The sequence below is a fragment of the Hemitrygon akajei genome, chromosome 21 (genome assembly GCF_048418815.1).
Source record: "Hemitrygon akajei chromosome 21, sHemAka1.3, whole genome shotgun sequence".
Lineage (NCBI taxonomy): Eukaryota > Metazoa > Chordata > Chondrichthyes > Myliobatiformes > Dasyatidae > Hemitrygon > Hemitrygon akajei.
In genome coordinates, this window is record NC_133144.1 from 31566718 (window position 1) to 31593413 (window position 26696).

Consider the following 26696-nt stretch of genomic DNA (forward strand, 5'->3'; position numbering starts at 1 on the left):
ACTTCAAAACTCTCCTATCAGTTACAAGCAACAACCTTTCCCAGCTAGGTGGAAGGTCCATATCAGGATAGCCGGGGAAATTATATTGTGGCTATCATCTTGCGTATCCTGGAGCAGACCAAGAGTAAGGCAACCCCTGTATTTCAGGTAAATAACATAGGGAGGTGTGAGACGTATCATGGAAGGTACCCCACATCCAGTTATCCATGCCACTGTTACAGGTTACACACCCATTGGGATCAGGTTGAAAAAATTCCATAGCAAAAGAATACATTGGTAAATGTTAGAGGGAGAGTGTAGATTTACCTGTTTTAACAAGGGTAAGTTAGCTATTGGCTCCTGCTCTAACAAAAACACAACTATTGAATGCAGCAGGGAAACATTATGCTGTTAAACCTTGCCTTCAGTATCAGAAGGGAAAACATTGCCTTTGATAATGTATTGATCCAAGGCTGGCCTCACCCCCACCCCTTAGTATAATGGATCCAGTGATTACACCAGGATCTGAGGAAAATGTGACCATTATCCTGAACGTCAGAGCAGAGGACTGGGATGAGGATTCATGGAAACTTGTAACCTCCGAATTGCCTCCCATTCCACATTTGGAGACTGATTTAGATAGGTTACTTATCCATTAGGACTAGGTGATAGATGAATTGATCCATAGCAAGGACAAAGCCCAGGAAACTGAGAGGGAGATAGATAAGAATCTGAGGAGGCAGAGTTGGTGGAGCCTATTTTGGAACATTCAGATACATCCCTGGTTTAGGATCCTTTCCCATTCTGCTGTAAACAGCTATACATTACGTTCTATCATAGCTGTGCTTGTAACTTCAGTTTCCTGTCTTAAGCAAGAAGTTAGACAATTGCAGCATTGGAATGCTCTGATGTCATTGTTTATTAACCATCTATAACCTTCATTTTGATAATCCCTCTGCTTAAACATCTGTTTTCTAATTGACTTCTGTTTAATATAATGCTTTATTCTTTTTTTATTGTTATAATTTGCTCATGAGAAATCAAGGGTATGGAGGGAACTATATTTTCCAGTAGTCATATTTGATTCCTCTTTGTTATGTACAAAAGCATGTTACACAAATTGTTGTCATCTGGAAATGTGGGAATAGTTTGAGAATGTAGAGGGAGCCTTGAGAGCAGATAGTGATTAAAAAAAAATGTTCTTCTGTCAAACCTGCTGCCTCTGTCTTTAGGTTATGTTCCTAGGCTGAAGGCCACAAGAGATATGCTACAATCTGGTGCCAAGAATGGAAAAGTACTAGGCTAGGGGTTCTGAACAATTTAAAAAGCTCATTTGTGCAAACTGAAATGTTGCTTTAGGCTGGAACCATTTCTAAGAGACAGACAGGTAGTCTTTATATTCTCTTTAAAAAGTTGCTCCTAATAATCTTGAACATGTGGATTGTACTTCTTTTGTTTGTGAATACTTCTTGCCTATGAATCAGGAAGGAACAAGGAATAATTTTAAAATACAGTGGATTCTGGTTAATTGGGTCATCAGTTAATTGAGGCAGATGCTTATTTGGGACAACTCTTAAAGCACAAAAACTAATTCAGAAAATAGCCGGGATTCCCTTCATTGATTTGGAACACTTTGCCACTTAATTGGGACTAATTCAGTATAGGAAACATCCGCTCTTTCTGGGCCTTTCAATATTTGATAGGTTGCAATGAGATTCCCCCCCCACCCACCCCCGCCATTTTTCAAAACTCCTATGAGTACAAGCCCAGAGCCATCAAATACTCCTCATACGTTAACCCTGTCATTCTCGGAGCCATTCTTGTGAATCTCCTCTGGACCCTCTCCAATGCCAGTACATCTAAACTGTACACTATACTCCAAGTAGCGTCTGACCAATGCCTTATAAAGCCTCAGCATCACCTCCTTGTTGCGTCTGTTGCATGTGCTTGTATTCAAAAAGCAGTGGATTTTTGTTACTGGTAGTTGGAGAGAAATAAGCAGTAAGGAAATTTAGAACTGTTTTGTTCACTGTGGTTTCAAGCATTCAGGCTCGGAGATGCCGGAAACAGCTGGGAGTGAAAATGAAATGATTTCACTACTTCAACAAGTTAGGAGCTATGAAGAATTTGATGGTATCGACAATGAAAATGAAGATTTAGGGGAATGCAATGGTTAAAAGCATTGTATGAAGGCAGTCCATTATCTACACTAGGTGACTGTGCTGATTTTGTTCATTTACAGTCAAAAGAATACGGCAGTGTACTCTTGATGAACTCCTCTATTGGTAATTAATACAGTTTTATAGCACTGTAGTAGTATTGGTAGTGTTCTAATTTGTTCTGATTTTCATTTAAATACATAATTTGTTACATAATTTGTTGTCCAAAATGTGCTTGTCCTGAGGTGTCCCTATTCACCAGAATCTACTGTATCCTCCCTCCAAGAAGGCCACAACTTACTCATAGGGTTTGGAGGCCTGCACACCTCAGTGACCCAGAGAGCTACATTGGCAGGAGTCAGAGCGTTATGCTTTGGCTCTTGGTAGGGTCAGCCATGCCAAACAGGTTTAAAGAGTAGAGGCCAGACTAAGGATGGTCCACCAGTCCTCCAGGTTCAAGAGTTCAGTTGAGGGCTATCAACCCTGACTGGTCAAGCAAAACTGTTACAGAAACATCAATAAAGAATCCTTCCACATCTGATTGCAATGGTATTCCTGAGTCTCCACCCGGAGCTTGCATGACTGACAGTAGTGAAAACAGAGGTATTGGCACGATGAAGGAAGACCTGAACACTGCCAGAGATGGAGGACCTTCATTGCTGCCCTAAACTCCAGTGGTGTAACAGGCAGTAGGTAGGTAATGTATCCTCATTACGCATCCTTCCCCACCATTGGTAGTAATTACAAGGAGACACTGCCTCAAAAAGGCACATTCATCAAAGTTCCTCAACATCTACCACTGGTTAGGAGCATAGATGCTTAAAGTCCCACATCAGCACATTCAAGGACAGCAACTTCCCTTCAATCATTTTGTTATTGAACCAACTATCACAACCCCGAACCACTAAAGTTTAGCAACACTCTGCTCACTTTGATCACTTAGTAGTAAAACTGGCTTTTCCTTCTTGTAAAAATCATGTATAATTAATACTCAATTTATATTTTTCTTGTAAATTTAAATTAATGCAATGTGTCTGCAGTACTACTGCAAGTTTTTCATCATGTCTGTGCATACATGTACTTTTGCATATGACATTAAACTCAATTGCAATGAATGGTTAAAAATCATTAAAAATGGTTAAAAAGCTTCTTCCCCTCTGTTAGCTGATTTCTAAATGGATAATGAACCCAAGAACATTACCTCACTACTTTTAATAGTTTCTGTTTTTGCACTTATTTTAATTTAACTATTTAATATACATATTTATACTGTAATTATTTTTTCTACATTTATCATATATTGCAATGTACTGCAGCTGCAAAGTTAGCAAATTTCACAACAGTGTAGAAGAATGAGGGGAGATTTGATAGAGGTGTATAAAATTATGATGGGTATAGATAGAGTGAATGCAAGCAGGCTTTTTCCACTGAGGTTAGGGGAGAACAAAACCAGAGGACATGGGTTAAGGGTGAAGGGGGAAAAGTTTAAAGGGAACATTAGGGGGAGTTTCTTCACACGGAGAGTAGTGGGAGTGTGGGAAGAGCTGCCAGTTGAAGTGGTGAATGTGGGCTCACTTTTGACATTTAAGAAAAACTTGGACAGGTACATGGATGAGAGGTGTATGGAGGGATATGGTCCAGGTGCAGGTCAGTGGGACTAGGCAGAAAAATGGTTCGGCACGGCCAAGAAAGGCCTGTTTCAGTGCTGTAACGTTCTATGGTTCTCTATGCAGGTGATATCACTCCTGATTCTGATTCTGAAAATGGTTCCTCTGAGAGACTCTAGGAAGTGTGCGTCATTGGCCACAAACCTTTTTGTGCCACGACTGTGTGTGCGATGTGGCATCAGGAGGATGCTCTCACCTGCAGGAGGGCAATGACCAGCAAAGTCCCGGCGACAAAGTAGATGTTCCTGGGCAGCCAGTCCTCGAACGCTTGGACACAACCCTTTGTGTAGATGGTCTGATCATACTCCGCCTTATTCTTCAAAAGGGGGAGAGAGAGAGAGATTTATTGCAGTCATTCGCCTCCCTCCACACACCAACCCCCCCAACTACTCCCTAAGAAACCCCTTCGGTTGTCAGAACAAAACTCAAAAACAACACAGACTCTTATCTCTGAACATATCTGCGTTCAGAGATATCAGGTTCTGCCTTCAGCTAAGTATTGGAGCAACAGTCAAGGTTCTCCCTTCCCACTCCACGATCTCCAGCAGCCTGTCCCACCTCCATTCAGTACCAGCCCAACTCCTGACTCAGCCCAGAAGGCAGTCACCATCAGCAAGGGACCAACATCCCATGATGAGGACCGGGTGGAGGAAAGGGAACCGAGGCAGGGGTGGTGGACGTAGCTGGTCTGCAGCCCGATGTTTGCCGTGGTCTGGGAGATCAGTGCTAAATCAGCTCACTGTCACATTAGCCGTACAGCGACCAGCGGGAGCAGGAAAACTGCTGAAACTTGTCACAGTTTCAAAGGCACTGGCAGCAAGCCCACAATCCCAAGAAATCACAATAGACAGAGTAAACATTAATACCTTATTCTTGGATCGGATGTTGTATCCACACTGGGTGTTCACAACTTTTTGCTGCAAAACAAAAGCCACAACAACACTCAACATCTGAACACAACAGCAACCTTCCCCCTCACCATCAGAGTGGGGCATTCACTGGTCCAGTCCTGTCTGCTGCTACTCAGACCATAAGATATAGGAGCAGAATTAGGCCATTTGGCCCATTGAGTCTGCTCTGCCATTTCATTAATGAAGCAGTTCATCCCTCACGCAACAGCGTTCAGGCAGGAGGTGAAGGGGAGGTTAAACCTCAGCCGAGGAAGGTGGGTGTGGACAATCGTGAAGGTTCCCTGGCCATTCCTTCCCAGTGCGCTGCCGCCTTAGGCGAGTATGTGCCACAAGATGGACTGAAAGTATTGTGTGGGACTCTAGCTGTGAGCTACGATTCTTTTACTGCATTTGCCGGGTGGTTACTTGACAATTTCATGCTGTCTGATGAAATTAACCTAACGTCCCCAGTCAGCATGGTGAAATTTGATCAGCCTCTGGATTGCCATGCACAGCTCGAGATTACGTGTCTGGTCACAACGCTGTTGTTCCCTGCAGCTACTTGTAAAGCTACGCTCAAGACATTAATAAAGAATGCTAATGTGAACTTGCTGGGCTCAGGTCCACATTTATATATAAACGAATTGTGATGACAATTCTCCTGTTTCAAAAATGCTGTGGAACCCCCGTGGGTGGCTGGATGAGTATAGCTCCAACTACCTGCATGGCACAGGTGAGGTGACACTTCACCTGCAATTCCTTTACGGTCATCTACTGTATCTAGTGCTCCCAGTGTGGCCTCCGCTGCGTCAGCGAGACCCATAGTAGATCAGAGAACTGCTTCACTGAGTACCTCTGCTCCATGCACCACCGAAGGCGGATTTCCCGGTGGCTGCCATTTCAATTTGACTGTCCATTCTCAATCTGACATGTCAGTCCTCTGCTGCCACAGTGAGGCCACACTCATATTCCCATCAGGATAGCCTCAAACATGGTGGTATGTACATCAATTTCTCTAAATTCTGGCAATTTCTTCCCCCTCCCCCTTTCTCTTTCTAGTTCCCATTTTAACCCTCTCATTCCTTCTCTTCATGTCACCTGCCCATCACTTCCCTCTGGTTCCCCTCCTCCTTCCCTTTCTTCCATGGTACACAGCCGCCTCCTATCAGATTCCTGCTTCTTCAGCTCTTTACCTCTTCCGCCATTCAACTCCTAGCTTCTTACTTCATTCCCCCTCCCCACACCCACCCACCTTCCCCCCTTCCCTCACCTGGTCTCACTTGCCGGCTTCTACTTCTTCCCTTCTCATGACCTTCTTATTCTGGCTTCTGCCACCTTCCTTTCCAGCCCTGATGAAGGGCCGCGGCTGAAACGTCGACTGTTTATTCCTCTCCATAGATGCTGCCTGTCCTGCTGAGTTACTCTACCATTTTGTGCGTGTGGCTCCAGATTTCCAGCATTTGCAGTGCCTCTTGTGTATCAGGTTTATGAGACTAAACGGAAGTCTGGAGAGGAATTGCTGGACTTATTTTTGAGAGAGGGGAAATTTAATTTAAACCTGTTTTCCTCATCACAGGAATCCAGAAACAGGAGGATTGTATGATAAGGAGGAGGAACAGAGGGGAGATTAATTATCCTTTTTATGCAGGAACGCTGCCTGAAAGGTATTCGAATTTAGAGGTACCTGGAGTTCGGCTCACATCCTAAACCACAAAGTCGGAGAGAGCTGGCAAACTGGACATTTTCTGTAATGTGAATATAATAGCTCATTCGACAACACTGTCAGCGTGGACGAGTTGGGCTGATGATCCACTAAAATTACCCTGATGCTGGAACAGGCACAGGATATTGAAAGGTGGTGACTGGGAGTATTCAGGAAAGCAGCGGAAAACAGAGAGCTGAAGACTGGTCAGCTTGAAACACTGCCAAAGGACACATATCCGTGAAAAATAGATTCAGGAAAGGGCTATTCAGCCTCTTGCACTTGCTCCGACATTCCATGGCTGATTCTTTTATACAAGTTCCACCTTCCTGCTTTCCTACCCCAACTCTATTTAAAATTTAAATTATTTAATTATTATTTAATGGTTAAAAATAATTTATTTTTTTGAACAGACTCAACAATTGTTGAAAACTGACTCTGCATGCCGTTCATCAAACGCTCATTCACACCATTTCCACGTTATTCACTCCACATTCCCATCAGCTCCCCAAGGTTCTACCATTCACCTGATGACTGGAGCAACCAACAGTGGTCAGTTAGTCTATCAGCTATATGTCCACAGAAGACAAACAGACTTCCCCACTGTCCAGGTGTCCGGACTGAACTGTGTGACAACAGCTCTGGTAAGCTGTATCACTGTCAACCACATTTCTAACACTGAGACCTTTGGTTCTGAACACCCCAGCCAAAGGAGACCACTATCCTGTCCACCCTGGAGAACCCAGGTGTCAGAGAGGGATGTTGCTTTGGTCCACAGCCTGACCCTCAAGGTTCCTTCTGCTGCCATGTTAATCCAACATCCTGTCCCACCCTGACCTATCTGTTGGCCCTTCTGCACAGTTACAATGACAAACAACACATCTTCTCCTGCCTGGACATGTGCAGCCTTCCAGTTTCAATAGTGAATTCTACAACTTCAGGTAATGTACCTTCTCTATCTGACTCAGAACCAGACATTCCTGCATCACCTCTCATGTGATATTAGCTCAGCTTTCCTTCTCAAGTCACAAAGCCTGAACCCACAGTTAAACATTTCATAACCTCTATCTTCCTTCCTGTTCTTCCTCTCTCTAACCAATGCGATGAACCCATCTACAACTTACCACCATTACAATCCTGGTCTCACCCTACCTTAGTTCCATCCTTTCCTCCCCCATCTTCTCTGTAACTTCAAAACAAACTCAGATCCTCTCTTTCCTGATTCTGATAAAGGATCTTTGATTTGAAATGTTAACTCTCGCATTCAGCCTGATCTGCTGTATTTCCAGGATTTTCTGTTTTTAATTCAGGTTTCCAATATCTACAGTTTTGATTTTCAGTATGGGTCCAGTCTGTTTAATCTCTCTTCCCCACACAAACCTGGAATTAATCTGCTGTTCCCTTGGTGCACTCCATCTATTCTGTGTGTGCTCTTTGTGTTGGCGCGTGGCCAAGTGGTTATGGCATTTGTCTAGTGATCTGAAGGTCGCTAGTTCGAGCCTTGGCTGAGGCTGTGTGTGTCCTTGAGCAAGGCACTTAACCACACATTGCTCTGCGATGACACCGGTGCCAAACTGTATGGGTCGTAATAATGGGACAACATTGGTGGCGTGGAGAGGGGAGACTTGCAGCTTGGCCAACTGCTGGTCTTCCATTAAACCCTGGAAACTTTCTACATGCTCTTCTTTACAGGGTTCATCCGGCAACGGAGAACTCTGGGAACAGACAACAACAGAGAAGCAACTTCTCTACTCTTCTCTAGCAAGAGAAGAGAACTTCTCTAGCAAGTTGCTTCTCTACTTCTGTAGCAACCAGGGTGAAGTTCTGTTTCCCTTCCCTCAGCGACAACTGGCTGCTCCACTCTCCCCACCCATCCAACCAACACCAGGCCCACAAGGCAGTCTCTCTGCATTGCTTCTACCTCAAACCATGTGGCCGTGAGATAATTTTAACCTGGATTCTAATCAAATCCTAAATATTTTACGAAGTACTGTATGTACTGAGTGTGTTAGGGCATATTCTGGAATTAGGGTATCTAGAAAACTGCAACTATTTTTCAGGCCTGCATATTATGGATTGTGGATTGAATTCAAAATGCAGCTCAGAATAGTAAATTGCAGACCAGGAAACACCCACTTAACTGGGATATGTCTGAATATGGATGAATGCAATCAACACCCCATTGCATGAATAGAATTCAGAGACCACAGTCATTAATACTTATTTTGGGTGTGTTGGTAGGAAGATCCAGGCATTTGAAAGCTACATGTGACTCAAAAGAAGCATTATGAGGAGATTGAAACTACAGAAATTGTCCTGTGACCTTTACTCTGCAACCCATAAAACTGTGCTGGAATGTTGAGTCAGTCTCTCTCTTTCTCTCCCTCCCCCGCTCTCTCTCTTATGACACCATAGCTTAAGTGTGTTCCAAATAAAGACTTTTATGACATTTATATCTATCAACTGTGTCTCTCTGGTGACTTTGTTCAGTCACAGTAAGTGCTTAGACTGGAGTGCTGCAATGAGACAGCATTAAACAATGTACCTGTGAATTATTTTCCCATATGCACCATTATTTTGAAAACAGTATTAGACTAACAGGTTTATAGTTCCATGTGTTATTCACTTGCTTTAGGTAACACGGACATAGAAAGTCACCGAGTTCGGGTAGAGTCGACATGGTCCAACACAAGGGAAAAAATAAAGACATTGAGCAAAAACAGGTAACATGCTGCCTGGCCTGTTTCAGCATTGTCTGTTTAATGTCAAATTCCAGCATCTGCAGGTTTTGATTTTCAATTTATAAAAAGAAAATGGTTTTTGACAAGCCTATTAGCTTTTTTTCCTTGAGGATTTAACCAGCAGAATGGATGAGGGAGAATCCAGTGAGTAAGGTATATGAAGTTGAAATTTACAGTTATTCAACCGTACACATGTATACCACAAAATGAAACAACATTCCTCCGGGCCAAGGTGCACAGCACAGTACAGATAATTCACACACAACACATAGGTAATACTACCACAGGTGCATTTATAACAAGTTAAAAGGTAAATAGTAAACTGCTATTGGCGCTTCGTACGTGATGAGATCTGGGTGGTAGCTGGGAGTTCCGTAGTCTCACAGCCTGGGGGACGAAGCTGCTTCCCATCCTAACAGCCCTTGTCCTAAATGCTACAGTACCTCCTGCCTGATGGAAATTATTGGACAGATGGGCTCTGCATACACAGTGCTCCTGATAAATATTCCTCATGGCTGATAGAGATATGCTGATGATTCTCTCAGCAGGCCTCACAATCCTTTGTAGGGACTTGTGGGTCAGATGCCCTGCAATTCCCCTACCAGATGGCATTGCAGCTGGTCAGGACACTTCCAGTGGTGCTGCTGTAAAAAATTGTTTATAATGGTGGGTGGGGAGGGTGCCTCACTCACCTCTATCTCCTCAGGAAGTGGAGACGTTGCTGCGCTTCCTTGACAAAAGAAGTGGTTTTGAGGGCCCAGGTGAGATTGTCCATTATGTGCACTACCAGGAACTTGATGCTCCTAACTCTCTCCATGGAGGAGCTGGTTATGTGCAGTGAGAAGTGGATTTCCAAATATACTTGATTAGGGGAGAAGTTCAAACAGAGCTCAGGAGACTAGCATGTATCAGCTGGACAGAGGACTGCTTAAACAGTAGAAAGAGGTGGGACAGAAGCTCTTTGGGGACAGTGGCTGGTCGAATCAGGACTGGCCACTCAACTTACAGAAATGAGTGGCTGGAGAAGCTCTGCCCATAACCTCTCACGCTAAGAGTTTCTTCATGGTTTCTCAAGGTATCTTTTATACTTTCTTTAGTCATAGAGTAATACTACATTGAAACAGGCCCTTCAGCCCATCTAGTCCAGGCTGAACTATTATTTCAGCCTAGTCCCATTGCCCTCCCTGCCCCTCCCATCCATGTACTTATCCAAACTTCCTTTGAAATTCAACCTGCATCTACCACTTCCACATTCTCACCACCCTCTGAATGAACAAGATCCCCCTCATGTTCCCTTTAAGTACTTTGCCTTTCACCCTTTAACCTATGACCTCTAATTCTAGCATCACTCAGTCTCACTGGAAAAAGCCTGCTTATATTTACCCTCTCTATACCATTATTAAAGCGACTCTCATTCTCCTATGCTTCAGGGAATAAAGTCCTAACCTATTCAGTTTTCCCCCCTAGTTTTATTATCCAAATAACTAACAGAGATGACAAACAGCAATGGACCCAGCACCGATCCCTGCGGCACACTACTAGTCACAGGCCTCCAGTCAGAGAAACAACCATCTATTATCACTTCTGTCTTCACACACAAAGACAACATTAAATCCAATTTACTACTTCACTCTGAATGCCAAGCGACTAAACTTTCTTGACCAGCCTCTCATATGGGACTTTGTCAAAGGCCTTGCTGAAGTCCATGCAGACAATGTCCACTGCCTTTCCTTCATCAACTTTCCTGGGTAACCACCTCAAAAAACTCTAAGATTGGTTAGACATGACCTAACACATCCAAAGCCATGCTGACTATCCCTAATCAGGCCCTGTCTATCCAAATACTTATATATTCTGTCCCTTAGAATACCTTCTAATAATTTATCCACTAGCCATCAGGCTCGCTGGCCTATAAATTCCAAGCTTATTTTTAGAGCCTTTCTTGGACAATGAAAGATTAGTTATCGTCCAGTACCTTGCCTGTGGCTAAGGTCATTTTAAATACCTCTGCCAGGACCCCTGCAATTTCTGCACTAGCCTCCTACAAGGTTTGAGGGGGCCATCTTGTCAAGCCACCCAAGTTTGCCTCAAGACAGGAAGCACCTCCTCTTTTGTAATTTCTGTGCCTCTCCTTTAACTGGAATGATTTCCACTACCCACTATTATTTTCAAAATCTCTGGAATCATTCTGACAAGAATAATGTTCTCCATGTTGTCAAACATGCCCTGTAGTCCCCTTGTCCAATCTAACTTACCTTCGCTTTGAGTCTGCTATCTGATTGTTATATCAAGGACTGTTAACTGTTCCCACTACTTACTGCAGGGTCCGGCATACAGCAGGAAAAGGGAACACCACATCGCTCCCGGCTGGGATTCTCCTGAGAACAATTGAAGTAAACATTGTTGTCCCAGTCGTTAGGGTTAGCAGCTCCACAACACTGCATCTGAAAGGGAATGTGACTACATTAGGGAAACATACAGGGTCCAGAGGAAAGGCAGGCAGGATGGGTGAAGGCAACAGAGCAGTAAATCAGGTCAGCAAAAAGACACATAGCTTCAGCTGAATGAGGATCTGATACTGTCGGGAATTAGAGAATAAGACTGGGGAGAACTGGCAAGGCACAGGAAAAACAGAAACTGGGAAACAGGATGAGGTCTCTAGTGCTCAGTTGTTTTTGTGCTTCAAGTCAAGCAGTTCTGGAAGTAACAATGACAAATGAGGGTGTGGAGCAAGAAGTATGCGACTGTGGTATGACTGAAATGCAGCTTTGAAAAACAGTACTGGTAACAGGAGTTCAGAGAAGGCAGGGCATTGGAGAGGGGGGTGGTGAGGGAACAGGAGGTCTGAAACACTAGGGAACTGAGGCAAATTAGTAAAAAAATACAAGAGATATTGGGACTAAAATGTTAATAAATCCCAAGGAACTCAATGATCTGCACACCAGAGATAAAAGCAATGCTCTTCATGCTCTGTTTATCTGCTTCCAAAACTCTACAGGCTGTGGAATCAATCCTGCAAATGTGACTTAATATTGAAGAAAAATGGGGGTGGCGGGGGTGGGGGGAGAAAACAGGGAATCATCAGTCTTTTAGCCTAAAATCTGTGGTAGGGTACATGTTGGAACCAATAAGGAAAGATGTCATGAACAAAGAGCTGGGAAGTCGATTGGTGAAAGAGACAGAGGGCTGGGGGCGGTGGGATCTGACAGGAGAGGACAGAAGGCCATGGAAGAAAAGGAAGGGGGAAGAACGCCTGATGCACCATCAATAACTCTTGGAGACGTGAGTCGAGATAGGTTTTTATTAGCTGGAAGAAAGCACCATCAGCAGCAAGAGACCATCACACAACATCCTGGACACTGAGGGAGGAGCAGTGCCTCCAATCACCTTTATACAGGGGTCTGTGGGAGGAGCCACAGGAGCAGTCAGCAGAGGGCGTGTCCAGACAGGTATATGTAGTTCACCACAACGCCAGAGGGAGGTGATGGGCAGGTAAGGAGATAAAGTGAGAGAGGGAAATGTGAATGGGGAATGGTGAAGGGGGGCAATTAGCAGAAGTTCAAGAAGTCGATGTTCATACCAGCAGGTTGGTGGCTAGCCGGACAGAATATAAGGTGTTGCTCCTCCAGCCGGAGCATGGCCTCATTACCGGCAGCAGAGAGGCCATGGACTGGTATGTCAACAGGAAAGGTGTCATAACTGAATAGGATGATGGGAGGAAGCAGAGTCAAAATGTATTTTTGAAAGGGAAATGATCTGTGGCCAACACATCCACCAGTTTCCCCTTATCTATTTTACAGAACTTCTTTGAAGATGTGACCTGTAAAATAAATAATAGGGAAATAGAGGAAGTGTTTTCAGAAAACTTTTGATAAAATCTCATGCAAAGAGTTGTTTGACAACATTAAGTACCTGGAATTAAAGAAACCACGTGAACATTTGATCTGACCTGATCAGTGCTTTGGTTATTGTTTGGAATTTTGCTGGTAAGGTGAGACTGGCTACCTTTGAAAAGAAGGCAGCATTTGAGAGAGTGAGACATTGAGGTGAAGCTGAACACGATGGCATCAGAGATAGAGTCAAACCTTGCACAAAGGAAGACGGTTCTTGTTGTCAGTCATCCCAGTCCCAAGACATCACTGCAAGGGGTTTTCAGAGCAGTGCCCAGGGCCAAATTAAAAAGGCAAGGAGGAGTCATAAGGGTGGTATGGTAGCACAGTAGTTAGCACAATGCTTTACAGTACAGGCGACCCGGACTCAATGCCCCCTGCTGCTTGTAAGGAGTTTGTACGTTCTCCCCGTGACTGTGTGGTTTCCTCCAAGTGCTCCAGTTTCCTCTCACTGTCCAAAGACAGTTAGTACATGGAGCTTGGAAAAATAGAGGGCTATGCGGTAGGGAAATTCTAGGCAGTCTCTAGAGTAGGTTACATGGTCGGCACAACATTGTGGGCTGAAGGGCCTGTAATGTGCTGAAGATTTCTATGTTCTATAAGGTATCTTGGAAGAAAAGGTAAAGAATAATCCTAAGGGATCCTACAAGTACATTGAAATGAAAAGTATAACTAGGGATATAGTTGGTCCCCTCATGACAAGTGTGGTGCCTGCGTATGGGTGAGGTGTTAAATGAATATTTATCATCTGTTCTTACTGTGGAGAATGTCATAATAACTGGTGAGAATAACAGGAACGTCCTGGAACATATCAACATTATGAAAAAGGAGTATTTGTGTGCCTCGAGAATACACACAAAATGCTGGAGGAACTCACCAGGCCAGGCAGCATCTAGGAAAAGAGCATCTGCAGATTTCCTCTGGCTTATGTGCATGAAGGTGGATAAATCCCAAGGGCCTGACCAGGTGTCTCCCAGGAAGTTGCAGGAAACAAGAAAGGAGATTGCTGGAGAGATTTTGTATCGATGTTAGCTGCAGGCCAGGTTCCGGAAGACTGGAGGGGGTTTAGTACTGCCCCTTTATTTAAGAAGGGCCTCAAGGACAAGCAAGTGAATCCCAGGTCAATGAGCCTAACATCATAATGTTAGAAATCATAGAAATCATAATGGAGAGGATTCTGGTATTTATTTGCATTCAGAAAGGCAAGGACTGATTAAAGATCGTCAGCATGGCTTGACAGAGTATTTTAGAAGAGGAGACCAAAAGGAATGTCAAGGGCAGGGCAGGAGATGATGTCTACATGGACTTTTAAAGTGCCTTTTAAAAGATCCCCCCATAGTAGACAGGCCTGGAAGTTCAGATCACATAGGATGCGGGTGAGCTGGTCAACTGGATACAAAATTTGCTTGGTGGATTAAGTCAGAGGGTGTCAATGAAGAGCAGTTATTCACACTAGAGGCCCATGGCCAGTGGTGTACCACAGGGATCCGTTCTAAGTCCCATAGGGTTTGTCATATATATATATTTTAAGGATATAGATGATAATTAAGGTGGCATGGTTAGTACATTTGAGATTGACACCAAAACTAGTAGTAGAGTGGAGAATAAGAAAGTTGTCTTAAGGATCTAGATCAACTGAGAAAGTGGGAAAAGGAATAGCAGAAGGAACTTAATTCTGGTTAAGTGAGAAGTAAAGTATTTTGGAAAATTAAACCAGAGCAGCATATACAGCAAATGGTAGAGCCCAGGAGAGTGTTATAGAACAGAGAGACCTACAACACCTCTGTAGCGTACTGGAGCATACTTTTCATAAAGCGGCAATGCAGGTAGGAGGGGCAGTGAGGAAAATGTTTAGAATGCTTGCCTTCATCAAAAACATAGATTAAATCACATTTGGAGTATTGTGAGTAGTTCTAGTCACCCAGCTACAGGAAGGACGTCACTGAATCGAGAGGCTGCAAAAAAGATTCACAAGGTCATTGCCAGGATAGGAGGGATTGAGCTATAACGAGAAACTGGATAAACTGGGATTGTGTTCTCTGTGGCATGGGAGATTGAGGGGTGACCTTATATTGGTTTATTAAATCATGAAGGCTATAGATAGGGTGCATGGTAACAGCTTCTTTCTCCAGAGTAGAGGAGTCTCAAATTAGATGGTAAAGATTCAAGATAAGAGGAGAAAGATTTATAAAGGACGAGGGGAAAATTCTTCACACAGTGATAAAAACATGGAATGACCTGACAGAAGAAGTGGTGAGAGGTGATACAATTACGACATTTAAAGGACATTTAGATAGGTACATAGATGAAAAAGGTTTAGAGGGAACGGTTCCAAACAAAGGCAAACGGGACTTTCACCTTGGTCAGCACAGACACGTTGGGATGAAGGGCCTGTTTCATGCTGTACTTTACATAAGATTCTCTACAAATGCCAGATATACTATCCTCAGTTAATTTATTTTAGTTCACAAAAGATAAAAGCAAAATTATACGGTGAGAGATTAGATAGCAGTATCTTTATTCAAAGATTCCTTGGTGTGTTCACACCAGTAAAATGGGACATGCAGGTGCAGGAATGCAAATAAACAAATTGTCCTCGAGAGCTGTAGAATGATACAGCACGGAAATGGGACCTTCAGCCCAACTCAACCATGCCGACCAAGGTGTCTTCCTCAGCCAGGAATGAAAGAAGAATACAGTACATACGTATTTCTGAACTGCATCGATGAGGTTCTGCAGATCTATGTCGTCGCGGTACACTCCAATATTGTTTTGGACAAACTCCTGCACCTGCACCTTCACCCAGTTTTGAAACACGAAGGCAAGGATTCCAGCCACCAGCTCCAAAGTGAAGATCGCTCCAATGATAAATGAGAACTGCAAACACAATCCCCAGAATGGGCCCAGTTAGAACCAGTTCCAGAGAACAATCAGCTGCTCACTGCAAATTTTATTCCTCTCCATCCTATCAATAAATTAATTATCTTTAGTCTCTTGTCTCAGACACATGAAGCTTCCTCATCTTCTCATGCCTTTGGCTCACACACTCTTGCAAGTAACCAAACGCTGAACTGTTCAACTCAACCAGCCTTTGCTCGCTCCTTCCACTGATGTTGGAGAATTTTCCTAGATTGCATTCACATTTACACTAACAATGACAGAGATGAAATTTGAAGCCTTGCTCCTTATCATGTTTCCATAAAAATACACACATCTTCATTCAAATTAAATTCCTGTTGCTCTGGACAAACAAGTTGGTTTAATTCCAAGGGCCCCCGGCGGAACACTGTAGGATAAGGGAGCAGATAAAAACCACAATTTTATAGGCATAGCTCATGATGATCTCCGGAGTCAGAGTCATACAATACTACAGTGCAGAAACAGGCCCTTAAACCCATCTAGTCTGTGTCAAACCATTAATCTGTCTTGTCCCATCGATTTGCATGACATCATGGCCCTCCATGTCTCTCCCATCAACATACCTATCCAAATTTCACTTAAATGTTGAAATCAACACAACACCCACCACTTCCTCTGCAGCTCATTCCACAGTCTTAGAGGACAAACTCCCTCTTATGTTCCCTTTAAATATTTCACCTTTCCCCCTTTAACCCATGACCTCTAATTCTAGTCTCACCCAATCTCAGTAGAAAAAGCCTGTTTATATTTACCCTATCTATACCTCCCATCATAATTTTGTATGTCTATCAAATCTCCCCTCAGTCTTCTATGTTCTAGGGAGTAAAGACCTAACCTATTCAACCTCTCCCTACATCTCAGGTCCTCAAATCCTGGCAGCATCTTTGTAAATTTTCTCAGCACTCTAAAACTTACTTACATCTTTCCTGTAGGTGAACGACCAAAACTGCACATAATACTCCAAGTTAAGCCACAGCATCTTACACAATTTCAACATAACATCCCAACTCCTGTACTCAGTACTTTGATTTATGAAAGCCAACATGCCAAAAGCATTCTTTACGACCCTATCTATCTGTGATGCTATTTTCAAGGAATTATAGGCCTGTATTCCCAGATCCCAATGTTTCACTGCACTCTCAGTACCCTGCCACTCACCATGTAAAACCTACTCTGGTTGGTCCTCCCTGACTGCACCACTTCACACTTGTCTACATTAAATTCCTTCCGGCATTTTTCAGCCCATTTTTCCTGCTGGTCCAGATCTTGCAAGGTTTGAAAGTCTTCCTTGCTGTCCACTACAGCTCCCGATCTTGGTGCCATCCACAAATTTGCTGATCCAGTTTACCACATTATCATCCAGATCATTGAAATAGTTGACAAACAACAACAGGCTCAGCACTAATCCCTGCAGCACAGGCCTCCAGTCAGATAGGCAACCACCTACAACCGATCTCTGGCTTCTTCCGCAAAGCCAATGTCTAATCCAATTTGCTATCTCTCTTGAATGCCAAGTGACTGATCAACCTCCCCTGTGCGACCTTGTCAAAGGCCTTGCTAAAGTTCATGTAGACAACATCCACTGCCTTGCCTTCATCAAGTTTACTGGTGACTTCTTTGAAAAACTCTATAAGATTGGTTAGGCACAACTTACCACACATAAAGCCATTTTGACTATCCCCAATCAGTCCCTTTCTATCCAAATAGATCACCACTCTGTTCTTCCAGAGGACCAGTTTATCTTTTGCTACCCTTTCGTTCCTAATATATTTGTAGAAACTCTTGGGATTCTCTTTCACCTTGCCTGCTGGAGCAAACTCATATCTTCTTTAATCCTCCTTAAGATTTCATTCTTAAGTGTTCTCTTGCATTTCTTTTGCTCCTCAAGTACCTTATTTCTTCCTGCCTGTCTATACCCACTAAGCACCTCCTTCTTTTTATTAATGAAGGCCTCAATATCTCTTGAAAACCAATGTTCTATAAACCTGTTATCCTTGCCTTTTATAATGACAGGAACTTATACTCTCTGTACTCTCAAAATTTTACTTTTGAAGGTCTCCCACTAACCAAGTACATCTTTGCCAGAAAATAGCCAGTCCCAATCCAATTCACACTTGCCAGATTCATTCTGATACCATCAAAATTGGTTTTTCTCCAATTTAGAATATCAACCCATGGACCAGATTTATCCTTTTCCATAATTACATTGAAACATTATGATCACTAATTGAAAAGTGCTCCACTACACAAACTTCTGTCACCCGCCCTGTCTCATTCCCCAACAGGAGATCTAGTATTGCACTCTCTCTAGTTTTATGTACTGATTAAGGAAACTTTCCTGAACACATTTCCCAATCTACAAAATCAAATCCAGACTTAAACTCCAAAGGCTCAGTAGGTTTCTGCTCAAATGAAATCTGTGAAGAGCAGTCCAGGTTGCTTTGACTGAATGGTCTGTTGCTGTGTTGTGCATCTCAGCTACATACTTAACATGTCTCAGTGGTGGTAATTTGCACCAGAGTCCACAGACAGACTGGTTCCTCACCACTCTTAACGAGCTATCATGCAGTGGGGTTATCAAGTTGCATTAGATCTGGAACCATCCACCCCAAAAAACTTCCATCGGGTAATCCCAAATTTCACGAACACCTCATAACACCTCAAGAGTCAGCAAGAGGATCATTCAAACAACCGAGAGTCAGCCCAGAGGGAAAGTGCTTTTATTTTCGCTATGTTATTCAGTGATTGGATGAAGCCGAGGAAAACACCACTAAGCTTAAAGCATAAGGGAGAACAGAAGTGGTCTCTCATTCTTCATCAAGATCTTGCCTGACCTTCCAAGCCTCTTGATTCCTTTGATATCCAGAAATGTATCGATCTGTTTGGAGAGAGTGGCTGAACCTCCAAGGTACTCCTCCTTTCAGTGCGAACTGGTCACTTCCTCATTGAAAGATACTGAGCCCCGACTCTAGACTCCTCAGCTCTGCTTTTATGCTGTTGAGCCCTCTCCAATAGTGTATTTTTCCATGATATCATCTCATTTCTTCAGAATATAGACACTTATGACTCAATCCCTCCGCATGACTCTCCAGGTGTTCCAGGAACCAGTCTGGTGAATCTTTCCTGCATCTACAGCAAGTGCTGCACTGTGAAGATCAATGCACAACTTTCTCAACTATTTGCTGAATCTATATTCTGTGACAAGTTCCACTTCCCAATTCCCATTTGATGAAACACCTCCCAAATCTGTTTTCTTGGTCTGTGGCCGATAATTTCTGCCCCTTTTGCAGCACCGCCCACTCCCGATTGCCCCACCGCTGGCTGCTTCCAAAACCAAACACACCACCCTTCCCTTGCCACAACCCAGGAAACAGCCACCAGGAATGAAACAGCAAAAATAAAAACATCAGAAACTGGAAGTTTGAAATTAAACAGAAAATAATTGGAGACATGATGAGGGATCACGATGCGAAACACTTCCTGTTTCTGCCTCTACAGATGTTAGCTGACCTGCTGAGTACTTCTAGCATTTTCTATTTATGTTGGCTCCCTTTCCTGAGCTTGATTCTCATTGTTCTGCAGCAGCCCTTGATCCCTGCTGCTCCAAATAGTGCTCTGAGGTCACTCTTAACCTTGGCCCTCAGGCTCTATAATGAGTCCACCTATAGCCGGGGAAGTGACGACCCCCTCCTGTTCAACTGAGATAACTTATTTTTTTATTCTTTCTTACTTTTCTTCTAATATTGTATATCTATGCATTTGTAATGCCACTGTGACACCATAATTTCCTTTGTGATGAGTAAAGTATCTATCTGCACTAAAACAACCCAGCCCAGTAAAGTCTTCATTTGTTCTGCTCTGACCCTCAAATGCCAATACATCATCCAGGCAGTTTTCACCCAGGGACAGAGACAGAAGTGTGGCAGGATAGAGCACGTGCAGAGGCATTAATTAAAACTGGAATCCCATACAGCACCACAGCAAGATCAGGGCCGTGGCGATAAGTCAACAAGTTCAAGGTTGCAAAAGGTTGACAGATCTTTGTTGAAACCACGGGTGCAAACACTCACAAACTTTAGGAGGCAGATGTTCTCGCGCAGGGCTCCGATGCATCCCGCAAATCCCAGAATGAAGGTCACAAAGCCAACCACCAGGATTAACCAAACCGGATCAAACCCATTCAGCTCAGTGATAGACTGGATGTTTAAAACTCCCTGTGAGTGGAAGAGAAAAGCATCAGCCACAAGCCAGTCTCATGTGAGTCAGAGCTCACACCAAAGCTGAACAGTCCATCATCCAGACTACTCCGGCATCTCCCCACTCACACCCTTCACTCACTACAGGATCCTCACTGACTGAGACGCTTCTGGCCCTAAGGAATCATTCATTACAGTAAATATTTACACTGCGAGTTAATCAATCCTAGATGTAGGGTAATTCAACCCAAACAAGTTCCCATTGAATGTGAACATTCATCTCCTCCGTTCATCACAGCTGTAGCAGAAGGACAATGGACTGGGGTCTGAAGGGTTGGGATGAAGTGGGGAGTTCTGAAATCCACTCAAACTGGAGCAAGGGATTTCCTGCAAAGGTTGCTAACTTTGTTTAGGAGGTTTCTCCCTTTGGTGAGAAGAACAGCCACACAAGAAATGGAAATGAACTGAGGGAGTGTAAAGAAGGTGCTTGACCACTTCACTAAAAGTGCAGCACATTTATCCTTTAATATCACGAGATTGGGGGTGTTTACAAACTGTGAAGACCCCCTATCCATGCCCAACAACCCCCATAAAGTGTTGTAAATGTCCAGGATTCACCCCAAATTCTGGAGAATGTTCATCCGCCTGAAACCCGAACTCTGACACCTCCCCCACCCCAGCAGATTCTGTGGCAGCTGCTGTGTTGGCAGCAATCCCTTTCAACCTCAGTGCCAAGGGAGCTGGGAGCAGTAATCCAGCAGGACGCTTACCTTTTCATTCCAGGCCCAGAAAGTGATTGCAAGCAGCCCAGCACCCGTCAACTGCAAGAGAGGAAGAACAAGATTGTAAAGGCAGCCAACGAAAAGAAACCCCAGGCATAAACACAGTTTTCACTTAGTTTCACATCTGCTGGGTCCTTAAAATGCAGAACACACTACCAGAGGAAAGGACCGAGGTTCTTACAGGCAAGGGAGGGCTGGACAAATGGATAAGTAGGAAGGGAGTGTCAGATTTGAGAGCGAAAGGGAGCAGGGGCCCGGATGGAGCGTACACAGGTGAGCCCAAATGCACAAAGTGCCTTGTTCAAGCTATTAATCCAACACATTTTTGGCCTCAGAGATGAAGGGCTTTGGATTCACACAGTGCAGGAGTAGACCTTTCACCCATCATGTCTCTGCTAACCATCACACACCATTCCAGTTTCCATTATTTTATCCAAACCTGGCCTGCAACTTTCTGTGCCTTGGGATTCCAGGAGCTCATCTGAATACCGTTGCACTCAACCGCAGTGTGCGTCCTTGCCCCCACTATCTCCTCGCACAGAGTGCCAGACTTCAGCCATCCCCCCTCCCCCGCTGGATGAAATATTCTTCCTCAGTCTCCTCTCTAGATATCGCACCCTTCACTTTAAACCAACGCCATCTGAATATAAACACTCAACATCTCTCACCATCTACCCTACCTCCCTATCACTAAAATCCCCGGCCTTTGGTATAAATTTCCACTGAACCGGAGCTGTAGGCAACTGAGCTCAGCCTCAGTACAAGCTCCTCTCCAGACATTCTTCACCACCATTGTGGCCCTTGAATCACTTTATTGACCAGTCCTGTCATTGGTAAGACCAAAGGCCCCAACGTTCCTCTGCATTTCCCCATATCTTTCTTTCATAGCCTTGTTTCCTACCATCTCACTTTGTGCTCCTTGTGTGTTTAAGATTGCAAGTCTCAGCCAGATCTGCGGTATCATGGACACAACCATCCCCACCATCAAGAATGTCTTCAAGAGGCAACGCTTTAAGAAGGTGGAATCAATCATTAAGCATCCAGGACATACCCTTTTCCTATTGCTACCATCAGAGGAGTTACAGAAGCCTGAAGACCCACACTCAATGCTTAGGAACAGCTCCTTCCCCTCTATCATCAGATTACTGAATGGTCCATGAACACTAACTTGCTATTCCTCATGCAATATTTATCTATTGTTATGGTAATTTTTAATGTCTTGCACTGTACCTGCTAATCACAAAACGACAAACTTGTCAGTGATAATAAATCTGTTTCTGAGCAGAGGAGGTCAGTGCTACAACTGGTTGTTCACAATGTAAAAATCTTGTACAGCTCTAACATGAGCACTGTACTGTATTTTAGGACCACCGACTGCAAAATTGGCCGCAAATTCTGCCTCTCCATTGCCGATCTGATCACCTGGTTGAAGGCTGCTCCCTGCACTGGATTCACTCTCACGGCAGTGAAATGGTTAAAGTGATCTCATCAGCTGGCAGCTCAGCGCCCAGAGAGCCGCTTGGGCCACAAGAGCTGGTGTCAGGCGAAGATGTGGCTGCTCGCGATGAGTGCAGCCATCGCCAGGGACTGTGGCCTGCTCTATGTGTGGACAGATTTGCCAAATCCTTCCCCTTCCTGTTTGGTATCTCCCCAGTTACACAGTCCATCCCAGCCTGGAGATTTCTCTACAGTAACAACTCACCTGAGGTGGTTACCTTCTCTACCTCATTTTGTTCCATCAATTTCTAGCCACTCCTCTCCTGAATGCTGAGGTTTCCCCAGGCCTCAAACTTACTGTTCCTCTTGGAACACAGGGAACCATTTCTGTTCCTCTAATCTCATGTTTAGTTTCCTTTGTTAGCCACAGTCAGGCCCTCTTTCCTGTGGCAATTTTGATCCTGGATGAGATATATTTGTACCTAATACGTTAATAATATCATGCCTGTCAGCATAAATTCCTATTTTCTAAATTCATCTCATGTTTCATACCTTCAAAGCACACTTCATTCATTCCCTACTCTTGGATTGAACTAATTTCCAATCTTCGTAACATTTAATTACATTCCAATAACTCTAATAGCCTCTTAAAATCAATTAACCCATTGCACAGCACTAAATCTTTAAATCACCACGGTAGTATAGGAGCAGTAGAACGTTTACTCAAGACCACAATACTGTTCAAAATAATCATGGCTGATCTTACCCCAGGCCTCAATTCTTCTTCTGTGCCAGATCCCCAATTCCCTGGTAACTGTCTGGCATCTCCTTTAGACTGTCTCCAGTGTTAATACTTCCATTCTTGGCCCATGAAGGGGCAAAACTGTGTGCAGTGTCCAGGTGTGGCCTCACCAACACTCCAATTGTAACAAAACTTCCCTGTTTTTAAACTCCAAAGAAAGGCTGATGTGCAATTTGCCTTCCTGACTATATACTGTGTGTGAATTGTTTCAAGGACTAAAACGATATCCCTCAATTCCAGTCTACCTATGTTCAGTAATGAGTACTACTTAACTTCCTGTTCTATTATGTTTCTATTTTTCTAAAAGTAAAGCATCCAGGAACACGATCACTTTGCAAACATTTACGTTTTTGTTCGGAGATACAGCGCAGAATAGACTCTTCGAACTATGCCAGCCAGCAACCCCCGATTAACCCTAAACTAATCATGGGACAATTTACAATGGCCAATTAACCTACTAACTGGTACGTCAGTGGACTGTGTGAGGAAACCGAAGCACCCAGAGAAAATCCATGCATTCCATGGGGAGAACATAGACTCGTTACAGAGGATGCTGGATTGAACTCTGAACTCTGGCACACCAAGCTGTAATAGCATTGTGCTAAGTGCCATGCCACCATGACACCCCGGCAACAATAGTCATGTCTCTATATTGGTTATTGGATTGTAGTCATCTATTTTCACTTGTGCCATTATGTCTGAATGCAGTCTTCAATCAAGTGATTTTAGTTTTTCTTGCCCCAATTAGAGTCATAGAGCACAAAAGTAGGTCTTTCAGCACAACTAATCCATCCCATCTGAGTTAGTCCCTTTTGCCTGCATTTGGCTCATATCCCTCTGAGCCTCTCCTATCCATGTACCTGTCCGAGTTCCTTTTAACTGTTGTTATCTTACTTGTCTCTACAACTTCCTCCAGCAGCTCATTCCATATACTGGCCATTCTCTGAGTGAAAAAGTTAACCCTTAGGCTCCTATTAAACCTCCCCCCTTTCAACCTAAACCTATGACCTCTGGTTCATGATTCCCCAATCCTGGAAAAAAAAGACTGTAAGCATGTCCCTCATAATTTTATACTCCTCCACAACATCATCCCTCTTTCCCCTACACTCCAGTGAAAACTGTCCCAATCTGCACAAACTCTCCATGCTCAGTCCCTCATAAATCTCCTTTGCACCCTTTCCAGCTTAACAGTATCTTTCCTATAACAGGGTGACCAAAACTGAACACAATATTCCAAATGCTGCCTCAGCAACATCTTTTACAGCTCAAGTAATCGTATCAGTAAAATTAATTCCTCTTCTGAGCTATTTTCTTTACAAAGCTTAGTGTCCCTCTTTTAGTCATCCCACCTTTAGGCTTATTCACCCCTTTGTTAATCTTGCCACCCAGAGGGCTGTAGGTCAGCATTCTGTCTGTACGTCTCATTCTTAGGAAAACAGTTAGCATAATCAAAGATCCCCTCCCCACCCTGGATATTCTTTCTTCTTCCCTCTTACACTGGCCTGAAGATACAAAAGCCTGAAAATATATACCACCAGGGTCAGGGACAGCTTTTATCCTGCTGTTGTAAGACTACTGAACAGTCCACTAGTATCAGAATCAGATTTCATATCAATGACATATGTTGTTTTGCAGCAACAGTACTGTGCAACACGTAAAAACTATAAATTACAATAAAAAGTGCAAAAAGAGAGCAAAAATAGTGAGGTAGTGTTCATGGGTTTGTTCCTTGTCCATTCAGAAATCTGATGGCTGAGGGGAAGAATCCAATCCATTTCTTCAGTCTACTAAACATGGCCTTACTGACAACTATGTTGAACGGAGTAGAACCACTGTCATTCTTACAGATAATGTTCCTTTCACTTCCCAAATTTCCCTGAAGCCAAATCCAGAATCCCCACCTTTCTTGTCAATATTGGCTAAATTTTAAAAAAATAAAAATATTCCCAGAATCTTTTCCATGTTTTGATACATATGGTGTTGGAAACTCCATAGATTGGAACCCATCTGAGACAGCCGGGGTCTTGCATGTTAGTTCTCTGGAAAAAGGCAGTGCTGCCATTTTGGGGAAGTGACATTGTTGGGTGGTTAGGGCAGTTAACCACCAATGATTCATTTTGATCACACTTCAAACCCTTGCTTCTTCAAAAGATGCATCAGTGGCTGAGAGTGATTATCAAGACTTGTTCTAGCCAGAGGCTGATGATTAGACTTTTTTTTGATCTGATACTCTCTTTCATATTGTTTGTCCCCTCAGAAATTCTCTTCTCATTGGAATGTATCTGTTTGTGTAAACCGAGAGATCCTCTCATTTGTTCACCCACTGTCTGACCAAAGCTTTAACCTAATGTGTCTGTTCACTTTCACAGGGTCCTGGAGATGTTGGCTTTGGAAATGTTCCACAGAGAGACAGATTCATGGCTCAAGGTTACTTCAGTTACACAGACAGGCCAAAGTCCCATGTGTGCAGTTTGGCAAAGCATCGAATCAAGAAGTGCTCTACAAAGACAGCAGACTATGAGGGCACAGGAATATTCATAAATCAGCTTGCACAAGAGTAGAAGCTGTGAATAGGAATGACGGGGCATTGGGTTTGACATTGGGTTGAAGTTCTCTCTCCTTTTGGATGTGAATAGACTAGATCATATAGAGTCAGAATCTATAAAAGTCTGGGATAAGCCTGCTTGCATTTAACCCTATCTATACCTCTCATAATTGTGTATACCTCTATCAAATCTCCCCTCAATCTTCTATATTCCAAGGAAAGAAATCATCAACAATTCAATTCTTCCATATAACTCGGGTTCTTCAGTCCTGGCAACATCCTTGTAAATTTTCTCTATACTTTCAATCTTATGTACACCTTTCCTGAGGTAGGTGACCAAAACTGCACACGATACTCCAAATTAGGCCTTGCCAATATCTTATACAACTTCAACATAACATCGCACATATACAGAACACCGATTTGCCAAGTGTCTAAAGGGCTCAGCCAGTGATCATTTTATGGGAGACCCAAGTAACAAGCCCTTGTCAGTGTGGCTCCCTGAAGAGTTACAATCACATACCCAGGTGGATCACACAGACCATTCAGATGGGGAGTGTGTACATCTTGGTGCAGAGGACTTTGAAAATGTGTAGGGTAATGAAGTCTGGTCGCATACATTTTGGATCAAGCTCATTGCTGAAGCTGCTTTCCACATGTGCTGCTCAATGTATCATTTGCTCTGAGAACCTTTGCTGTGGGTGATACTGGGCTCAAATGACCCTCGCATCATTTCCCACCCCCCCACCCACCACACAGGACATGCTCCCTTCTCACTACTGCTTTCAGGAAGAAGGTACAGGAGCTTCAGGACTCACACCACAAGGTTCAGGAACAGTAACTAAGCCTCAACCATCAGGCTCTTGAACCAGCGGGGATAACTTCACTCAACTTCATTTGACCCATCATTCAAATGTTCCCATGACCAATGGACTCACTTCCAAGACTCTTTGTCTCAAGTCCTCAATAGCTATTGCTTATTTATTT

The 26696-nt window shown here is 43.5% G+C and overlaps 1 protein-coding gene across 2 annotated transcripts in view; it reads right to left on the minus strand.

The window, feature by feature from the left end:
* Positions 1-26696, minus strand: part of LOC140714187 (tetraspanin-14-like) — a 58269-nt gene that overhangs the window by 12175 nt on the left and 19398 nt on the right. The window contains exons 2-7 of one of the 2 annotated variants that reach the window (XM_073025084.1): positions 20914-20964; positions 20018-20161; positions 15735-15905; positions 11457-11582; positions 4672-4722; positions 4002-4121 (exon numbers count right to left, since the gene is read on the minus strand). In XM_073025084.1, the coding sequence (XP_072881185.1) occupies positions 4002-4121; positions 4672-4722; positions 11457-11582; positions 15735-15905; positions 20018-20161; positions 20914-20964 (663 nt within the window). The remainder of the gene's footprint in view (positions 1-4001; positions 4122-4671; positions 4723-11456; positions 11583-15734; positions 15906-20017; positions 20162-20913; positions 20965-26696) is intronic. The other variant, XM_073025085.1, reaches the window with a different exon arrangement.